Source organism: Schistocerca piceifrons, chromosome 2 (assembly GCF_021461385.2).
Source record: "Schistocerca piceifrons isolate TAMUIC-IGC-003096 chromosome 2, iqSchPice1.1, whole genome shotgun sequence".
In the NCBI taxonomy this organism is placed as follows: Eukaryota; Metazoa; Arthropoda; class Insecta; order Orthoptera; family Acrididae; genus Schistocerca; species Schistocerca piceifrons.
Window position 1 is genome coordinate 953,631,968 of NC_060139.1, and position 18,091 is coordinate 953,650,058.

General features: G+C 44.2%; 1 protein-coding gene across 1 annotated transcript in view; it reads left to right on the top strand.

Moving 5' to 3' along the window:
* Positions 1-3,315: 3,315 nt before the first annotated feature.
* LOC124777229 overlaps positions 3,316-18,091 on the top strand; it is a 146,863-nt gene continuing 132,087 nt past the window's right edge. The window contains exon 1 of the mRNA XM_047252554.1: positions 3,316-3,390. Within this exon, the coding sequence (XP_047108510.1) occupies positions 3,339-3,390 (52 nt within the window). The 5' untranslated portion in view covers positions 3,316-3,338. The remainder of the gene's footprint in view (positions 3,391-18,091) is intronic.

Below are 18,091 nucleotides of genomic sequence, written 5' to 3' on the forward strand. Positions count from 1 at the left end.
TAGGGGCAGAGGGCTGAGATAGAGCCACAGATGGACTGGAGGGAGCTGCAGCTGGCTCCGGTAGTTGGTGAGCAGTGGGAGCCATCACGGAAGACAGACAATGAGGAAGAGACCAGGCTGCAGCAGCTAAGGATGTCGTGGGAGTCTGGGCAGGAAGGGGCACAGGAGCCACCGAACCATCTGGTGCCTGAGTGGCTGGTACCAGAGTGGCTGCTGAGGACAGTGCACCAGGCTGACCCCGCAAAACAGGATAGTTGATCATGTCCCATAGCGGTGGGGGAGGTCGATTTGTTCTTGGTTTCTTTTTGGGCGGACGAGAAGACTTCAGTGCCTTCTGGTAAACAGGGCACCCCCTCCAGGATGCCATGTGGTGGGGATCGTGCGTCGTTCCCAAAGATCTGGCACAGATAGGTTTCTCCAAAGCAGGGAGTGTGCAGTTCTCCACTAAATGTGGGCCAGCACACTTAACACACCGCAACGGTAGAGAGCAGTAATTCCCTGTATGTCGTAAACGTTGGCATTTGCGACAGATGGCTGGCCCGTTGCGGCCCTCGTACGATTCAATCCGGACTTTCGTGTACAGAAGATACTGGATTTGGTAAATCCGCTCTATGTCCTCCCTCCGGGAAAGGGAGACGACGTGGGTAGGGAAGGGGATCAATGCCCTGGTCTCAGGATTCCTCTTGCTATACTGGTGGACCAAAGGATCTTCGAAATCGAAGCAGTTCCTCCTTGACCTCCTCTGCCGTAACCTCTGGTGGCAAGTCCTTGATGACGATTTTGGTGCGGTGATTACCCGACGTCTGGTGGGTAAAGTAAGGCATCGCCTTTCATTTTACGAAATCTAGAATGGTAACATAGTCGTCTCTACTGTCAAGCAGGTATTTCACATGATCTTTTTGGTAAACAGCTCTCAATTGGCCGACAATGAGCCGCTGGAGCTCAGTGTTCAGTTTCGTATAATTAGTGACATTATATACCACAATGGGGGGTATCTTCTCTTTCTTCAGAGGGCTTGACGGGATCTCTTGAGAAGGAGGGTCGGGAGCATGAGCCATGTCCTCATCCACAGGACCATCCGTTGCGGCGTCCCCCGGCAGGGGGGTATCGGAACACGATCTGCTGCCACCACAGCCCGCGTGGGCGGAGGGGCGTCTGGAGCGACGGCTAGAGGACTTTCCGACTGGGTCAGCGTGTCCAGAAGACTCGCCACGGTGGCGGGACGGCGTAGAAAGAGGTGCAGGTACAGCCGGGTGGTGGTCAGACAGAGCCGATGTGTTCGCCGCCTCACTACGAGAAAGATCAATTACTAGGCGGTCAGGTGAATCATCGGACGACGACGACGACGCGGATGAACGGACCCTGACACGCGACTGTGGACAGTCTTAATGATCGGTTTCAGTGCCGGTGGTGTCCACCGGCGATTTGTGGCGGTTGGCGCGATTCAAGCTATCCTTCGCCAGTTGCGAGGTGGGCGGAGCATTGTGCGCGACGGGAGGCCGGGACGAGCGGCGTTTCGGACGCGGTTCTCCCCGAAGGGCGGCGGTGCAAGAGTCGGAGGGTCGCGATGAAGGCTGCTCCGCGAGCTTCTCCATAGTGGACACGGGTCCGCCTGGCATGGCCAGGGGCCCGGCACGGGAGGACTGCGCACACCAAACACTTCCCAGCTATCCTGGGGTAATAACTACTAAGACACCAACGCCGAAATAGCAGGTATACCAACGCTGATTAAGCGGTGCAAAAACTATAACGATACGAAACGGGAACGCACTCGTATTAGATAACACTTTAAGGGATCCAACCTGAAGCACTACTTACCACTTTTTTTTATTTATTGTGATATGTTACAATACAGCATCACCCATGAGTAAAGATAGGTTTATTATACAGATTATCTGTTAAACCGACTGCGAAAAATAAAAACTTTGCTATGTCAAGTTCTCAAAATGTATGGTTTTCTTTTCTTTTTCGTTGTCAGTTTTAACTATGACAGCAGGGCATTTAAAATGTTAGACAAAAAGTTATTAGCAAATAGTTTTTCCCATATTCTTTCTTTCTCATTATGTATGTATTGACTAAAAATTGGATACAAATCTTATGTGCTGTTCTGGTTTCTTCCTCGCAGTCGGTTTTCACAGAAAACAGGAAAGTTGAATTAATGGCTTTTCAGTTTATCATAGAATACTGTTATGAGACTTTGAATTTGCTACAACAATAAACAAGGCTCAAGGGCAGAAGGAGAGAGGGAAGAGGAGATGGACAGAGGGGGAAGGAGTAAATGGACACAGAAAAGGGGAAGGAGGCGATAGACAGAGAGAGAGAGAGAGAGAGATAGAGAGAGAGAGAGAGAGAGAGAAGGAGGTTAAGACATATATTCAATTCCCTTAGATATTTAGCAATTGCGAAGCATTTCCGGATACGCTAATTTTTTATATTTGTTGTTTTACGAGCTCTTTTAATACCCTAAAGGAAGGACAGTTGTTCGGTGGGTGGCGCGTCTGTGCGATAGGATGCTCGCACATCATGTGAGGGGCCTGATTTTGATTCTGGGCCGATGAAAATTTTTAAACAAAGGCACATGTTCTACGAGCATTTACGTGAAGCGTAAAATATACAAACATGGAAAAAATCTGCTTTACTCGAGACTGTAATCGCTGATTAGAATCTCCTTCACTCATTATTTTTTTCATTTTCAGTCCGAATACCAACGTCATTTAAATAAGAATTTCATCAAATATATTCTAATTAACGCATATAATTGTCATTGTTATATTATGAAAAATGGACGTCTTGTTATTTCTAAGTACATATCGCACACAAAAATTCACTTTTCCGTTGAAAATGCACAGCCTCAGTTCACACCGATTCGGCGAACATGACGTCACTGAGACTTGTGCCGAAGCCCACGAGAAAGACAGATCGTGGCGCTTACGCCACAGCACGTGACACCGTAGGTCTTACGAGTGTCAGCAGACGTCTCGGGCGGGGAGCGACTAACTATTTCAGACAAGTTTAATAATTCTCGACTGCGTGTCTAAATGCATGCAAGTTCTCGATAATACACGACAAAATTAAGACCTTTAGGGGGTATCAATCAAATATTTATTTCCCATGGGCCGTGCACGGAGCTGAGCGTTCGCGAATTGTGGCGCACAAGCAGGCCAGTGTGACGTCAGATGTACGTTGCACGGCCCGTGTATCTCGTTGGACGCGGGCACGATGTGTGGTGGACACTGATGCTGTCATCTGGCGGAGGTCAGTCTGCAGATAGCCTCTCCAGGATTCGACGGTATAAATGGCCGACTTCCAGCAAGATGCGTCAATCGCAACTCACCGCCATGGCCCGCATTTCCAGAATGTTTCTCGCCTTTGCTGCCCTCGTGGTCACAGGTATAGTGTTCTACAACACCTTCTAGATTTAGGCGTGTCCAGCATATGTGAGCCGTGACTTATGGACAGCGAAATATTACCAGATGTCTGAGGCAGCGCTGTCTTTGACACAGACGAGCTGAAAATTGATACCTTAACGTTACTATCTCGCCGCTGATTCGCTGCGAGGTCACCTGATGTACTCGGAGGAGCATAACACCTTCTTTCCCTCCCAGCTATGTCGTTTCACCGGCTTTCCTCACAGCTGCGGGCCGTTACAAGAAGTGTAGCGTCAATTGTTGTGAATATGAAGTGTTAAAACAGAAACAACATATCGTTTACAAATTAGTCCACCAGGATTTCTCAGTATCACTACATCTCAATGTTACAAAGGTCTAAACAGAGCATTCGAAGTGCATGACAGCGGACCTGATTGTGCTTTGCAGGTGGTTTCTAAAAAACAGGTGAATTAGACCCTCTCTACCTTCCTACTTCCAAAGAAATGTACTACATTTCATCGACATAGACATCAATCGCAATCAACATTGTACTAACTATGAATTAGGTCGAGATAGTTCTAGATTCCATTATCTCGTATTTCATGTTATTACCAGACCAGTAACATTATTACAATTGAATATGAAACTCCAAGTGCCCATCGGAGAGTCCGATTTTTCTTCTTTTTGTTTTATTTTTTGAGTCATCGGTCTTCTGACTGGTTTGATACGGCCCGCCACGAGTTTCTCTCCTGTGCCAACCTCTTCATCTCAGAGTATAACTTGCAACTTACGTCCTCAAGTATTTGCTGGACGTATTCAAATCTCTGTTTTCATCTACAGTTTTTACCCTCCACGCACCCTCTAGTAGCATGGAAGTCATTCCTGAGCCAGCGTAATTACGATATTTATTAATGTTCCAGACACATAAATACTGGTAAGAAAATTTTGTAATTCGTCGTCAGTTCTAACAACGTTTTGTGATTCAAGAGAAAGTTCAGTTGCTGCCTTTGTTATTTTTGTTCAAACTGTCAAAAGTTTTCTTTATTCGTGAAATGCGTATATAGCTCCGTTGATTTTAAATCATTCAGCTTTTGGTTGCAATTTAAATTTGATATTGTTTAGTCTGACTTCAACCAAAAGACTACTGTAATGATGAATTTTGTCGAAAAGTTTTAGGAAAAACGTACCAAACGTACGTTGGTTGATTTGGGGGAGGGAACGAACAGCCAGGTCATCAGTCCCATCGGATTAGGGAAGGATGGGCAAGGAAGCCGACCGTGGCCTTTTCAAAGGAACCATACCGGTATTTGCGTGAAGCGATTTAGGGAAATCACTGAAAACCTAAATGATGATGGCTGGCCTCGGGTTAGAACCGTCGTGCTCTAGAATGCGTGGCCGAGCGGTTCTAGGCGCTACAGTCTGGAACCGCACGACCGCTACGGTCGCAGGTTCGAATCTTGTCTCGGGCATGGGTGTGTGTGATGTCATTAGGTTAGTTAGGTTTACGTAGTTCTAAGTTCTAGGGGACTGATGACCTCAGAAGTTAAGTCCCATAGTGCTAAGAGCCATTTGAACCATCTAGAATGCGAATCCAATGTGCTAACCACTGCGCCACCTTGCTCGGTCCTATGCGTGAGTAAAACATCGTTTGAAACCTACGTTTATCTCTACATCTACATCAAAAGTCCGAATGTCACCTGACGGTGTGTGGCGAAAAGTACTTCTGTCACCACTGTCTGATCCTCCCTTACTTGTTCTACTCGCGAACGGCGCTTGGGAAGAATGGTCGTCGGTAAGGTTCTGTATTAGCTCTAATTTCTCGAATTTTCTCCTCGTAGTCATTTCGCAATATGTGTGGGGGAGGAAGTAATGCGTTCTTCGACTAACCGCAGAGCGTACGCCCTCGGAACACCAGTAGTAAACCTCTACGTGATTGGAACATCCCTCTTGACGCGTCCGCCATTGGAGTATCTTGAGCACCTCCGTAATGCTCTTGCGCCGAGTGTATGCTCCGAGAACGAAACGCTTCGCTCTTTGTTGAATCTTCTATTAATTTAACGTAGTAAGGCTCCCAGAATGTTGAGCAATATTTCAGAATCGTTCGAAAAAGTGTTTTGTAAGCTACTTCTTCTGTTATGAATTACATTTCCGTAAGGTACTTCCTATGAATCTCAATTTGGCATCTGATTTTCCTAAGATTTGTTTTATGTTATCATTCCACTTAAGATCGATCCGGATAGTTACATGTATATATTTTACTGTAGATACTGTTTTCAGCTTTTTTTGGCATTAATTGTGTAATTGTACAGCCGTATATTACTCGTGGTCTTGCGGTAGCGTTCTCGCTTCACGCGCACGGGATTCCGTGTTCGATTCCCGGCGCGGTTAGCGATTTTTCCTACCTCGAGATGACTGGGTGTTGTGTCGTCATCATCATCATTCATCCCCTGTTTCAAGAAGGCAATGACAAACCACCTCCGCTACGACCTTGCCTAGTCAGCGGTACGGGTCTCCCGCATCGTCCCCAACGGTCCTCGGAGTATGGGACCTCATCAACATCTTATTTCTTCTCCTAAATATGTGCAATGCGTTACATTTATTTACGTTCAGGGCCAACTGCTGGATCTTTCACCCTTTATCTGTTCTCTGCATGGGCATCCTGCAGTTCGATTAAGTATTCTGACAATGCTACCTTCTTCAAGATAACCGCAACAGCTTCATGTAGCTTCCGACGCTTGCTACCTTATCATTGTAAACAGTAGTGGTTCTATGGAACTTCCTCACGGTACTCTGAAAATAACCTTTATATCAGTCGATTTTTCTTTCAAAGCGACGTGCTGAGTTCTATCTGCAAGAAGTCTTGATCCCCGTCAACAATCTGGTACGGTACTCGGCAAGCTCGTATTTATCTTCGCTAATGTGCAGCTCTGGATTGTGTCAAAAGCCTCCCTGAAGTAAAGGAACATGGTATCAATTTGAGCGCCGTTGGCTACAGCACTGTGGATCTCACGGAGGAACAGAGCGAGCTGAGTTTCACAAGATCCCTGTTTGAGGAATCCATATTGATTTTCAGACGGGAGATTTTAATTCTGCAGAAACGTTCAAATGGTTCAGATGGCTCTGAGCACTCTGGGACTTAACATCGGAGGTCATAAGTCCCCTAGAACTCAGAACTATTTAAACCTAACTAACCTAAGGACATCACACACATCCATGCCCGAGGCAGGATTCGAACCTGCGACCGTAACAGTCACGCGGTTCCGAAATGAAGCGCCTTGAACCGCTCGGCCACCGCGGCCGGCTGCAGAAACGTCATTACAGATACGTCATTACACGTGAGCATAAATCATGTTTCATAATACTACAACAGTTTGACGTCAACGATATTGTCCTATAATAATGAACAACGGTCTTACGACTCTTCTTGATAACGGGAATGATGTGCGCTTTTTCCAGTCGCTAGGTACTCTTCATTGCTCCAGCGAACTACTATAAACTGCTATTAGAAGGGGAGCAAGTTCTGTCGCACAATCTTATCTCACAGGTATCTCATCTGGTCCTGGTGCCTTTCCATTACTAATCGATTGCAGCTGCTTTTCTATTACGCGAACACTTATCTCAATGTCTCCAGTTTTGGCATTCATGAAGTGATTGATAGGATGCATCCTATTACGATTTTTCGCGGTGAAGCTGTTTTAGAAGGCCAAATTCACTATTTCGGACTACTCTTTGTCATCTTCCATTTCGGTGCCAGTATACTCACTGAGTACTGAGTACATGATTTTGATCCGTTTTCTGGTTTAACGTGAGACGAAAACTTCTAAGAATTTTTGGTCAGATCAGTTTAGTTTCAAGTTGATTGAAGATTCATTTTCGCTTCGCTTAGCTTTTGTCTGGCTGATGAAGTTCTTTTCTATACGTAACAACTTTGTAGCAGGGCAACTAAACCAAGGTGGGTCTTTTCCATCCCATAAAACCTTGCTCGGAACATACTTGTCTGTGGAGTATTGAATGATGCTTTTGAATTTTATCCACTTGTGCTCCACATCTTCGTTTTAAGAACTGAATGTTTGACACTGGCTATTCAGATGCTGTGCAATTAGTATCTTGTCACTCCTGATTAACGGAAATATTTTCCTACCTTTCTCGACAGTCCTTATAACACCCGTAGTCTTTGATGCTGTCACAGTTTTATGATCACTGATGCATTCTTCTGCCTTAACTGATTTGAAAAGTTCAGGTATGTTTGTTGCTAGGAGGTCTAAGACTTTATCCTCACGAGTTGGTTCTCGATCTACTTGAAAGTATTTTCGGACAAGACATTCAGAATGTCACACAAATTCCTGTCTTTGGCACCAGTTTTGATCGCATTACGCTCTCATTGTATACCAGGCAAATTGAAATCTCCTATTATTATACCAGGTAACTTATTTATGACATTCTGCAAGTTCTCTCTTTAACGCTCTGGTCATACAGCTCCTGACCCAGGCGATCTATAAAAGCATCCGATTACCATTGTTGACCCACCTTTGAGGCTTTTCACGCAGCTTGTTTGCTGGGCTGAGGTTGACAACTAATTGCGTACAAGGCAATGGATCAACTAGATAACGCAGTTCAGGATTTATCCTAGAAGTGCATGTAAGTTATGCAACATGAATGAATTTTCTAAAATGGCGGAAGCAATAAACAGCACGTACCGAACACAGGGGAGTGTACTTGGGCGGAAAAATTTTACCCACTGTGTCAGCTAGCATTGGGAAATTTCTGATAATATTTACGAGCTTTGTATCTGTTACACGTCGTTTAATGAGCTCCGTTAACGATCATGTGTCCATCTGTTATATTGCGGTAGTATATTAGATGATTTGAAAAAAATGAAAACGCTGTTATTAGAGAGAGAAAGGGAGAGAGATATCAGCGATAATAGCGTAACATTTTTGGCCGTTTATCCATCTTCACAGCCCCTAAAAAAAGGGATAATGTGTTTCTTGAGAGAAAAAAACAACACATCAAAACACAAATAAATACAATCTGCACAGGCGATCAGATACACGACAGACTGGCAGGCACCACTGGCTTTATTGTCCGCAGTCAAGTTTATTTAAAGTATATAAATTTTTGGACATCTTCCATCACCTTATCAAAAAGTAAGAAAAAAAAATTACAGAAAGCGCAATTAGAATCCAGGCACACTGAAAGAAGTTGACCTGACCTTAGCCTTCACCATTTTTCTTGGCACCGCCTCAGTTTCCTCGTGAAATATATCTACAACAGATCGCTCCGCCTGTTTCCTCCTCAAATACATCTACAACAGATCACAGTTGCTAAATCTTCTATTAAGTTGCGAATCGAAAACATGTAGCAATTTTTTTGTATTTTCGTCTGCATCAACGGATCAACTTGGACCAAAACGGATCCTGCGTCTTGACGTTAGCCTGGAAACGTAATGATTTAACAAGAGGACCGCTCCTACTCATCATCACCAATTTCCTCAAAATTTATGGTGTATGCAGGACTTGGCTAGAAATGAAAGTGACAGAAGTGCTAAATCCAGATGGCAAAGCGTTTGGAAAAACATAGTATCTCCAGCGCAGATTGAGCGAGACATGTTTGCTTACTTTCCAGGCATCGGTTGATTCACCGGGAAATGTACAAAACGGTAACCAGAGGTTCGTGGGCTCGAGAACCTAGGCGGAAACTTTTTAATTAATTTTCTATTTTAGTCTTCAGTTTTTACGTTAGTCACACTGAAAATAAATGTAAATATGAAGAAAGTCACCCACTAGCAACAGCGCAATATGGTATAACAATTTCTGGAAAACTGTTGCATGCTTGTTGACGAATTCGCAGATATATGTAGGAATGTCGTTATTCCTTCGTCAAAATCTGGGAAACTTAGAGCAGGCTTATACAGAAAATTTTTGACTGATTTGGTGAAACCCTACGAACCGGAGAACAAATGTCTTCTGTTGATTGACTCGTGACAAGGATAAACAAATTAACAATTATACAACCGGATTTTTCAAGCTGAAGGATGTTTCCCAGATCCAATATTAAATTGATCCCCCTCAAATTCTCTCCGCTAGCCTGTGATGTACACTTTTATTGTCAGGTAAAGAATTTGATCAAAAAGCTCAAAACTGCTGCTATCCAATCAAGAGAGGAAAAGAAACCACATCCCGAGAAGACTGCATCTAAACACGTTGCATTGTACATTGAGGTGAGGAAACTCATGGGGTAGCGATATGCACGGTATACAGATGGCGATAGCATCGCGTACACAAGAAGTAAAAGGGCAGTAAATTGGCGGAACTGTCATTTGTACTGAGCTGATACACGTGAAAAGATTTCCGACGTTATTGTGGCCGCACAACGGGAATTGTCAGACTTTGAACGCGAAATTGTAATTTTCTGTCTCGAAATCTGGCAGAAAACCCTAAGAGATTCTGGTCATACATAAAGCATACCAGTGGCAAGATGCAATCAATACCTTCACTGCGCGATAACAACGGTGAAGTCACTGATGACAGTGTCACTAAAGCAGAGTTATTAAACACGGTTTTCCGAAACTCCTTCGCCAAAGAAGACGAAGTAAATATTCCTGAATTCCAGTCAAGAACAACTTCCAAGATGAGAAACATACAAGTAGATATCATCGGTGAAACAAAGCAGATTAAATCGCTTAATAAAGACAAGGTCTCCGGTCCAGATTGTATGCCAGTCAGGTTCCTTTCAGAGTATGCTGATGCGATAGCTCCGTATTTAGCAATTATATACAACCACTCGCTTACAGAAAGATCCGTACCTAAAGACTGGAAAATTGCTCAAGTCACACCAATACCCAAAAAGGGAAGTAGAAGTAATCCGCGGAATTACAGGCCTTTATCACTAACGTCGATTTGCAGTAGGGTTTTTGAACATATACTGTATTCGTACATTAAGAAGTACCTCGAAGAAAACGATTTATTGACACATAGTCAGCACGGTTCCAGAAAATACCGTTCTTGTGAAACACAACTAGCTCTTTACACTCATGAAGTAATAAGTGCTATTGACAGCGGATGTCAAATTGATTCCATATTTTTAGATTTCCAGAAGGCTATCGACACCGTTCCTCACCAGCCTCTTCTAATCAAACTGCATGCCTACGGTGTATCGCCTCGATTGTGCGACAGGATTCGTAGTTTCCTGTCAGAGAGGTCACAGTTCGTAATAATAGACGGAAAGTCATCGAGTAAAACAGAAGTAATATCCGGCGTTCCCCAAGGAAGTGTTATAAGCCCTCTATTGTTCCTGATCTAGATTAACGACATAGGAGACAATCTGAGTAGCCGTCTTAGATTGATTGCACATGATGCTGTCATTTACCGTCTTGTAAAGTCACCAGATGATCAAAAGACTTGCAAAATCATTTAGATAAGATATCCGTATGGCACGAAAAGTGGCAATTGACCCTGAATAAGGAAAAGTGTGAAGATATTCACATGAGTACTATAAGAAATCAGCTGAATTTCGATTACGCGATAAGTCACACAAATCTGAAGGCTGTAAATTCAACTAAATACTTAGGGATTACAACTACAAATAACCTAAATTGGAACTATCACATAGATAATATTGTGGGTAGAGCAAACCAAAGACTGCGATTCGTTGGCAGAGCACTTAGAAGGTGCAACAGGTCTACTAAAGGGAGTGCTTACACCACGCTTGTCCGCCCTATTCTGGAGTATTGCTGTGCTGTGTGAGATCCGCATCAGGTGGGACTGACGGATGACATCGAAAAAGTACAAAGAAGGGCAGCTCGTTTTGTATTAACGCGAAATAGGGGAGATAGTGTCACAGACATGATACGTGAATTGGAGTGGCAATCATTAAAACAAAGGCGGTTTTGCTTGCGACGGGATCTTCTCATGAAATTTCAATCAGCAGTTTTCTCCTCCGATTACGAAAACATTCTGTTGGCACCCACCTACATAGAGAGAAATGATCATCACGATAAAATAAGAGAAATCAGGGCACGCACGGAAAAATTGAAAATTGCTCGTTTTTCCCGCGTGCTGTTCGAGAGTGGAACGGTAGAGAGACAGCATGAAGGTGGTTCACTGAACCCTCTGCCAGGCACTTTATTGTGAATAGCAAAGTAATCACGTAGATGTAGATGTAGATGTGCTAATCGTAAGGGACATTCCATTTCGGAAATCGTTAGCGAATTCAGAATTCCGAGAGCCACAGTGTCAAGAGTGAGCCGAGAATACCGAATTTCAGGTATTGCCTCTCACCACGGACAACACAATTGCCGACGGCCTTCACTTAACGAGCGAGAGCAGCAGCGTCTGCGTAGAGTTGTGAATGCTAACAGATAAGCAACACGTGAAATAACCGCAGAGATGCATGTCGCGCGTACAAAGAAAGTATTCTTTTGGACTGTGAGGCAAAATTTGGTGTTGAGGGGCTGTGGCAGCAGATGACCGATGCGAGTGCCTTTGCTAACAGCGCGACATCGCCTGCGGTGCCTCTCCTGGGCTTGTGACTATATCTGTTAGACCCTAGACAGCTGGCAAACCGTGGCCTGGTCAGATGAATCCTGATTTCAGTTGGTAAGAGCTGATGGTGGGATTCGATTATGGTGCAGACCCCACCAAGTTATGGACCAGACTGTCAACACGGCACTGTAAAAGCTGGTGGTGGCTCCGTGATGGAGTATGCTGCGATAACATGGCATAGATTGGGTCCTCGGTAATGTTCGTCTACTTGGAGACCATTTTCAGCCTTCCATGGACATCGTGTTCTCATACAATGATGGAACTGTTATGCATGACAATGTGCCATGTCACTGGGCCACAACTGTTCGCGATTGGCTTGAAGAACGTTCTGGGCAACCCGAGCGAATGGTTTGGCCACCCAGATCATCCGACGTAAATCCCATCGAACATATATGGGACGTAATCGAGGGGGAAGGTTGTGCACAAAACCCTGCATCGGCAACGGTTTCGCATTTATGACGGCTATAAAGGAGTCTTGACAGGTTTTTGCAGAGTTTGGTATCCCACCTCACTTGATAGCATTGATTAGAAGTCTATACAATAACCACTTCGCAGTTGTAAAGACAAGTGCTGGCGCGTCCGATTCATTCAGAGTATCAAAAGGTGTGAGACAGGGTTGTGTCCTATCCCCACAACTGTGCAACATCTATGCGGAACATGTCATTAGGAAAGCTCTTGATGGTCGGAGCAAAGGCATCTCAATTGGTGGGAGAACTATCAACAACCTTCGTTTTGCTGATGACACTGTGCTTTTAGCCAACAGCGAAGATGAACTTGCTGGGCTACTAACAAGAGTAAAGAACATTAGTGTAGAATATGGATTGGACATCAGTCTCAGCAAGTCCAAACTCATGTTTATTCATCGAGCGAGGTGGCGCAGTGGTTCGACACTGGACTCGCATTCGGGAGGACGACGGTTCAATCCCGTGTCCGGCCATCCTGGTTTAGGTTTTCCGTGATTTGCCTAAATCACTCCAGGCAAATGCCGGGATGGTTCCTCTGAAAGGGCACGGCCGACTTCCTTCCTCATCCTTCCCTAATCCGATGAGACTGATGACCACGCTGTCTGGTCGCCTTCCCCAAAACAACCAACCAACCAACCATCATGTTTATTCAAAAATGGTTCAAATGGCTTTAAGCACTATGGGACTTAACATCTGAGGTCATCAGTCCCCTAGACTTAGAACTACCTAAACCTAACTAACCTAAGGGTGTCACACACATCCATGCCCGAAGCAGGATTCGAACCTGCGACCGTAGCAGCAGCGCGGTTCCGGACTGAAGCGCCTAGAACCACTCTGCTGCAGCGGCCGGTTCTTGATAATTGATCAGGAGTAACAGATCCAGCTGACAGGTCATTAAAGGAACTGGAAGTCGTGCATTCCTTCATCTATTGTGGGTCAACCATCTGCAGCACGGGAAGATGTGAATATGAGGTAAGAAGACGGATCACGAAAGGGCGAGTGGCTATGAAGAAGCTCACCAATATGTGACAGAGCAGAGCAATAATAAATAGCACAAATATCCGGCTAGTCGAAACACTCGTGTTTTCTGTCTTCTTTTATGGTTGCGAAACATTGACACTCAAGGCCAGAGACAAACAGCGCATTGACGCGTTTGAGCTTTGGTGCTGGCGTAGGACGCTACGCATAAAATGGACCGAAAGAAGAACAAATGTGTCCATTATTGAACAACTCGGTATCTCCAGACGCCTTTCTATCCGAGTTGCCGAAAACAATCTACAATTCTTTGGCCATATTTTGAGAAGAGAGGGAGAAAATCTAGAGAAAATAATTTTGCAAGGAAATATTCGACGGCACGAGACCAAGAGGAAGAGCAACGAGCAGATAGATAGATCAAATCAATGAGATCTCCGGTCTACCTCTTCAGGAGGATGGAGACGCTTGGTTCATAGGGTCACGACGCTCAGCAATGAGCACAACAACTTATGATGACGGTGAGAGGCGGCATGGTTCACTATTTCTGCAGAGGACATCCAACAACGTCCAACAACGTCCATGCCCACCACTATGCTGGTCAAAAGAAGGTGCGACACGATATTAGGAGGTATACCATGACCTTTGTCACCTTTGTGTATACCGCCAGCTACGTTCGTCAATATTTGGCGAAATCTTCCATTACGCGTGGCTTGCTGCCAGTCTGTAAATTGATAGCCAACCTTTCATCAATATAAACCAAGTTTGTTTTTCTTAGAAACTTTAAAACAACCATGTGCTTGTCATAATGCTGCGTTTATAAAGTATGCAAGATCCTAAGAAAACTACTGCTTCCTCAAGTTCGACGATGAATATCACTCCACTATGTCATCAACTGTAAAATAATAAAAGTATCTAACTTGTTGTACGAAATTCTCCTTCCCTGGAGCCGGCCGAAGTGGCCGTGCGGTTAAAGGCGTTGCAGTCTGGAACCGCAAGACCGCTACGGTCGCAGGTTCGAATCCTGCCTCGGGCATGGATGTTTGTGATGTCCTTAGGTTAGTTAGGTTTAACTAGTTCTAAGTTCTAGGGGACTAATGACCTCAGCAGTTGAGTCCCATAGTGCTCAGAGCCATTTGAACCTTCCCTGGAAATTTATTTTCGGTCCCAAATGTTCCGTTGCCTTTTCTGTTAACGCTCTTTATGAAGCAAGAAGAGAAGAACGTAGGTAAAAGATGGAAAACTACTGGAAAGAAAGAAAACGAGCAGAAAAGAAAGAAGACGTAATTTATTTCATGCCATCATCAGTAGACCAAACCGATAAAAAAGTACAGTATTCTGAACTTTATTTCCTGGAGACTATGCTAACATAAAAGATTGATGCCTCACCGAGCGAGCTGGCGCTGTGGATAGCACACTGGACTCGCATTCGGGAGCCTCCTGATTTAGCATTTTCCGTGATTTCCTTAAATCGATTCAGGCAAATGCCGGGATGGTTCCTCTAATAGGGCACGAACGACTGCCTTGCCCATCCTTTCCTAATTCGATAGGATCGATAATCTCGCTGTTTGGTCCCCTCCCGCAAATCAATCAACCAACCAATACATGTCTCGGCCGGCCAGGGCCTAAACTGCTATTTTCTCTAAATGCTTGCTCTTCTGAAGCATCCACCTCCATCACATTCACATCTGGACAAGTCCAATGTGCCATAAATCTGGATGAAATCGGTGATGACAAGTAGACGCGGTCCTCTTGAAAGATATTTCGTGGGAGATGCTGTCGGGTGATCCCCGACTAGCATGCCAAAGCTGATCGCAATTAGTGCGTCGAAGAGTCCACCTCTACTTCTGAGGCAGTGTAACGTATCTGCAGTGCCAATTACACAGCCGTTGAAGACTTAATAATCCATTAAAAGCACAGCTGCATCCGCGAAAGTTGATTCATTAAACAGTCTCGTATCCTGTTTTTCATAATACATACATTTATTGACTGTTACTGAGAATCTGCAGTGAGTGGCTTACAGTCATAGGCCCTCTCAATGCGCAGCTAGGTGTGGCTATTGTCCTCTCCTAGAATCCGAGTGCGACTTTTTTAACCTTTACAGCATTCTCACGAATTTCCATTAAGCACTGTCTGCGATACTATGAAACTGTCGCGTTCAAGACTACCAGGACCAACGGGAAATACTGTGACTTTAACGACGACTAGACTATCTTCGTTTCTTTTTACACACTTTTCAGGGGAAATTGTGCCACTTCCTTAGCCAGACGGCGGTTTCGACGGTGCTTTGCAGTGAAGATTGACACGAAGCTTCAGATAACTTAGCAGAAAACGCCCTCACCAAACCTGGTCATTTCCGTATCGAGCTGCAGAAAGGACCTGATCCAACACCGTGACAGGCGAGCTGCCCGCATAACATAAACATAGTAGCAGCATGAGTGCCCGTCATCTACCCAGAATCCCACTCAGCGATGTCCCTTCCCCTTGACGAACCACGGTACCACAACAGTAGTTTACCATTTGTATGTGGACAAATAAAACCCGCGATGGCTTGCAAATTTTACAATCAGTTTTACACGGCACAACTTTTGCCGTAGACTCTGAACAACACGGCCGTGTATACATCTACACTTAATCTGCGTGCCCAAGTGCATGTTTCGTAAAAGTAAATACCATATTTCGGGCTGGAAAAGGGGAAAAGAGACGGTATCAAGAAGAACTGGGACTTCTTCTAACCCAATGGTGTCCAACAAAGTGCCAATGCAGTCGTAGAGGTACGAATTGTACTGTCCATCTGTCATGATTGCAGAGTTATATGATGAAGTAGAGAGACAAGGACATCCTGGGTTCTGTCCTAGGTTGTTGAAAGAGATTCAGGCTAGTTTTCGGCAATTTCCCACCTTGCTTAAATCATATACTGACCCTCGAATGCCTTGTGCCAATGTAACTACAAAAACTCATTCTGTTCACCTTCAGTTATGTTAATCAATATTAAAAACTAGAAAGAATGATAGTAATGCAATAAATCATTAATGTAACTAGATATGTAGTTGTGGAGGGAATATAGTGTTATAGATGGCATCAAAGCTTGATTAAGCCTTTTTAAATTTATTCCGTTCCTCCGCTTCGGTGAGTATATAAATGATGGCGCATAATTATGTATATGGTGTTTCACTGAATGTTTCTTAATATGTTACATTTACAATTTTCAGTGTAAATCTAATATAATAATGGCAAATGACAAGATTTTTCGTGTATATTTCCTTACTTTATTTCATAGTTCAGTGGGTGCATACATGTTCATACTATTAACATAAAAACATTTACTTTTTGTATGGTAGTGGAATATGCTTACCGGTTACGCATCGAAGTAATCTACATTAAAAATACTATGTGGGGAACTACCAATAATTTGACACACAGTTACTTCTATGTATTGTTATGACATGTAGTCGTTGCAACACGACACCTTTTCAAACTTGCCGAGCCAGTTACATCCAAACTGAAACTTCCTGGCAGATTAAAAGCGAGTGCCGAACCAACGCTCGAACTCGAGACACCTTTCGCGGGCAAGTGCTCTATCATATTTTTTTGTTGTTGATTTCATTTTGTTGTATATTGTTCCTTGTATTTGGTCAGGGCGGACGTCTCATGACACCTGTTGAGGTTCTTCGTTGATCGGTTCCCTCAGCTTTTTATTACAGAGGGTAGCCAACCCTCTGACCGAACACGCTGAGCTATCGTGCCGGTAACCATCTGAGCTAACCAAGCACGACGCACGACCCGTCCTCACAGCTTTACTTCCGTCAGTACCTCGTCTCCTACCTTCCAAACTTCACAGAAGCTATATCAAAACTGACAACGTTAGAATCTTTCTCCCTCTTGGTAAAAGTTCTGCGGATACCCATTATACCAACGCAAACCCGGAGAACGGAGATTAATAATCGGACTGTTTCAATATTTCGTACAGGTGTTCTGTACATCAGTTTATTAGACGTTAGAACCAACATCTTTCTTCCTTCCTTACATAAATTTATTAAAGAGCCCTCATTTTATGAAACATTCGGGATTAGGTGCTGATTGGATAGAGTGAATATTGAAACGTTTGCAACGAGAATGTCCAAAACTTTCCTGGCAGATTAAAACTTGTGTGCCGGACCGAGACTCAAAGTCGGGACCTTTGCCTTTCGCGGGCAAGTGCTCTACCACCTGAGCTACCCAAGCACGACTCACGCCCCGTCCTCACAGCTTTACTTCTGCCAGTACCTCGTCTCCTACCTTCCAAACTTTACAGTAGCTCTCCTGCTCTTTCAGGAGTGCTAGTTCTGCAGGGTTCGCAGGAGAACTTCTGTAAAATTTGGAAGGTAGGAGACGAGGTACTGGCAGAAGTAAAGCTGTGAGGACGAGGCGTGAGTCGTGCTTCGGTAGCTTAGTTGGTAGAGCACTTGTCCGCGAAAGGCAAAGGTTCCGAGTTCGAGTCTCGGTCCGGCACACAGTTTTAATCTGCCAGGAAAGTTTCATATCAGCACACATTCCGCTGCAGAGTGAAAATCTCATTCTGGAAGAATGTCCAATTTTGCAGATTTGTGACTGAAAGAATGCAGGAGAAAAACCTGTTCTGTTAAACACGTCTCTCAGAATAACCAATTCATTGCTATCATAACTTCACGAACTTTTTGTTACTATGTGTTAACATTCTTAAAATTCATTATGATCTCAGTAACTGGTTATAAATAACAGTTTG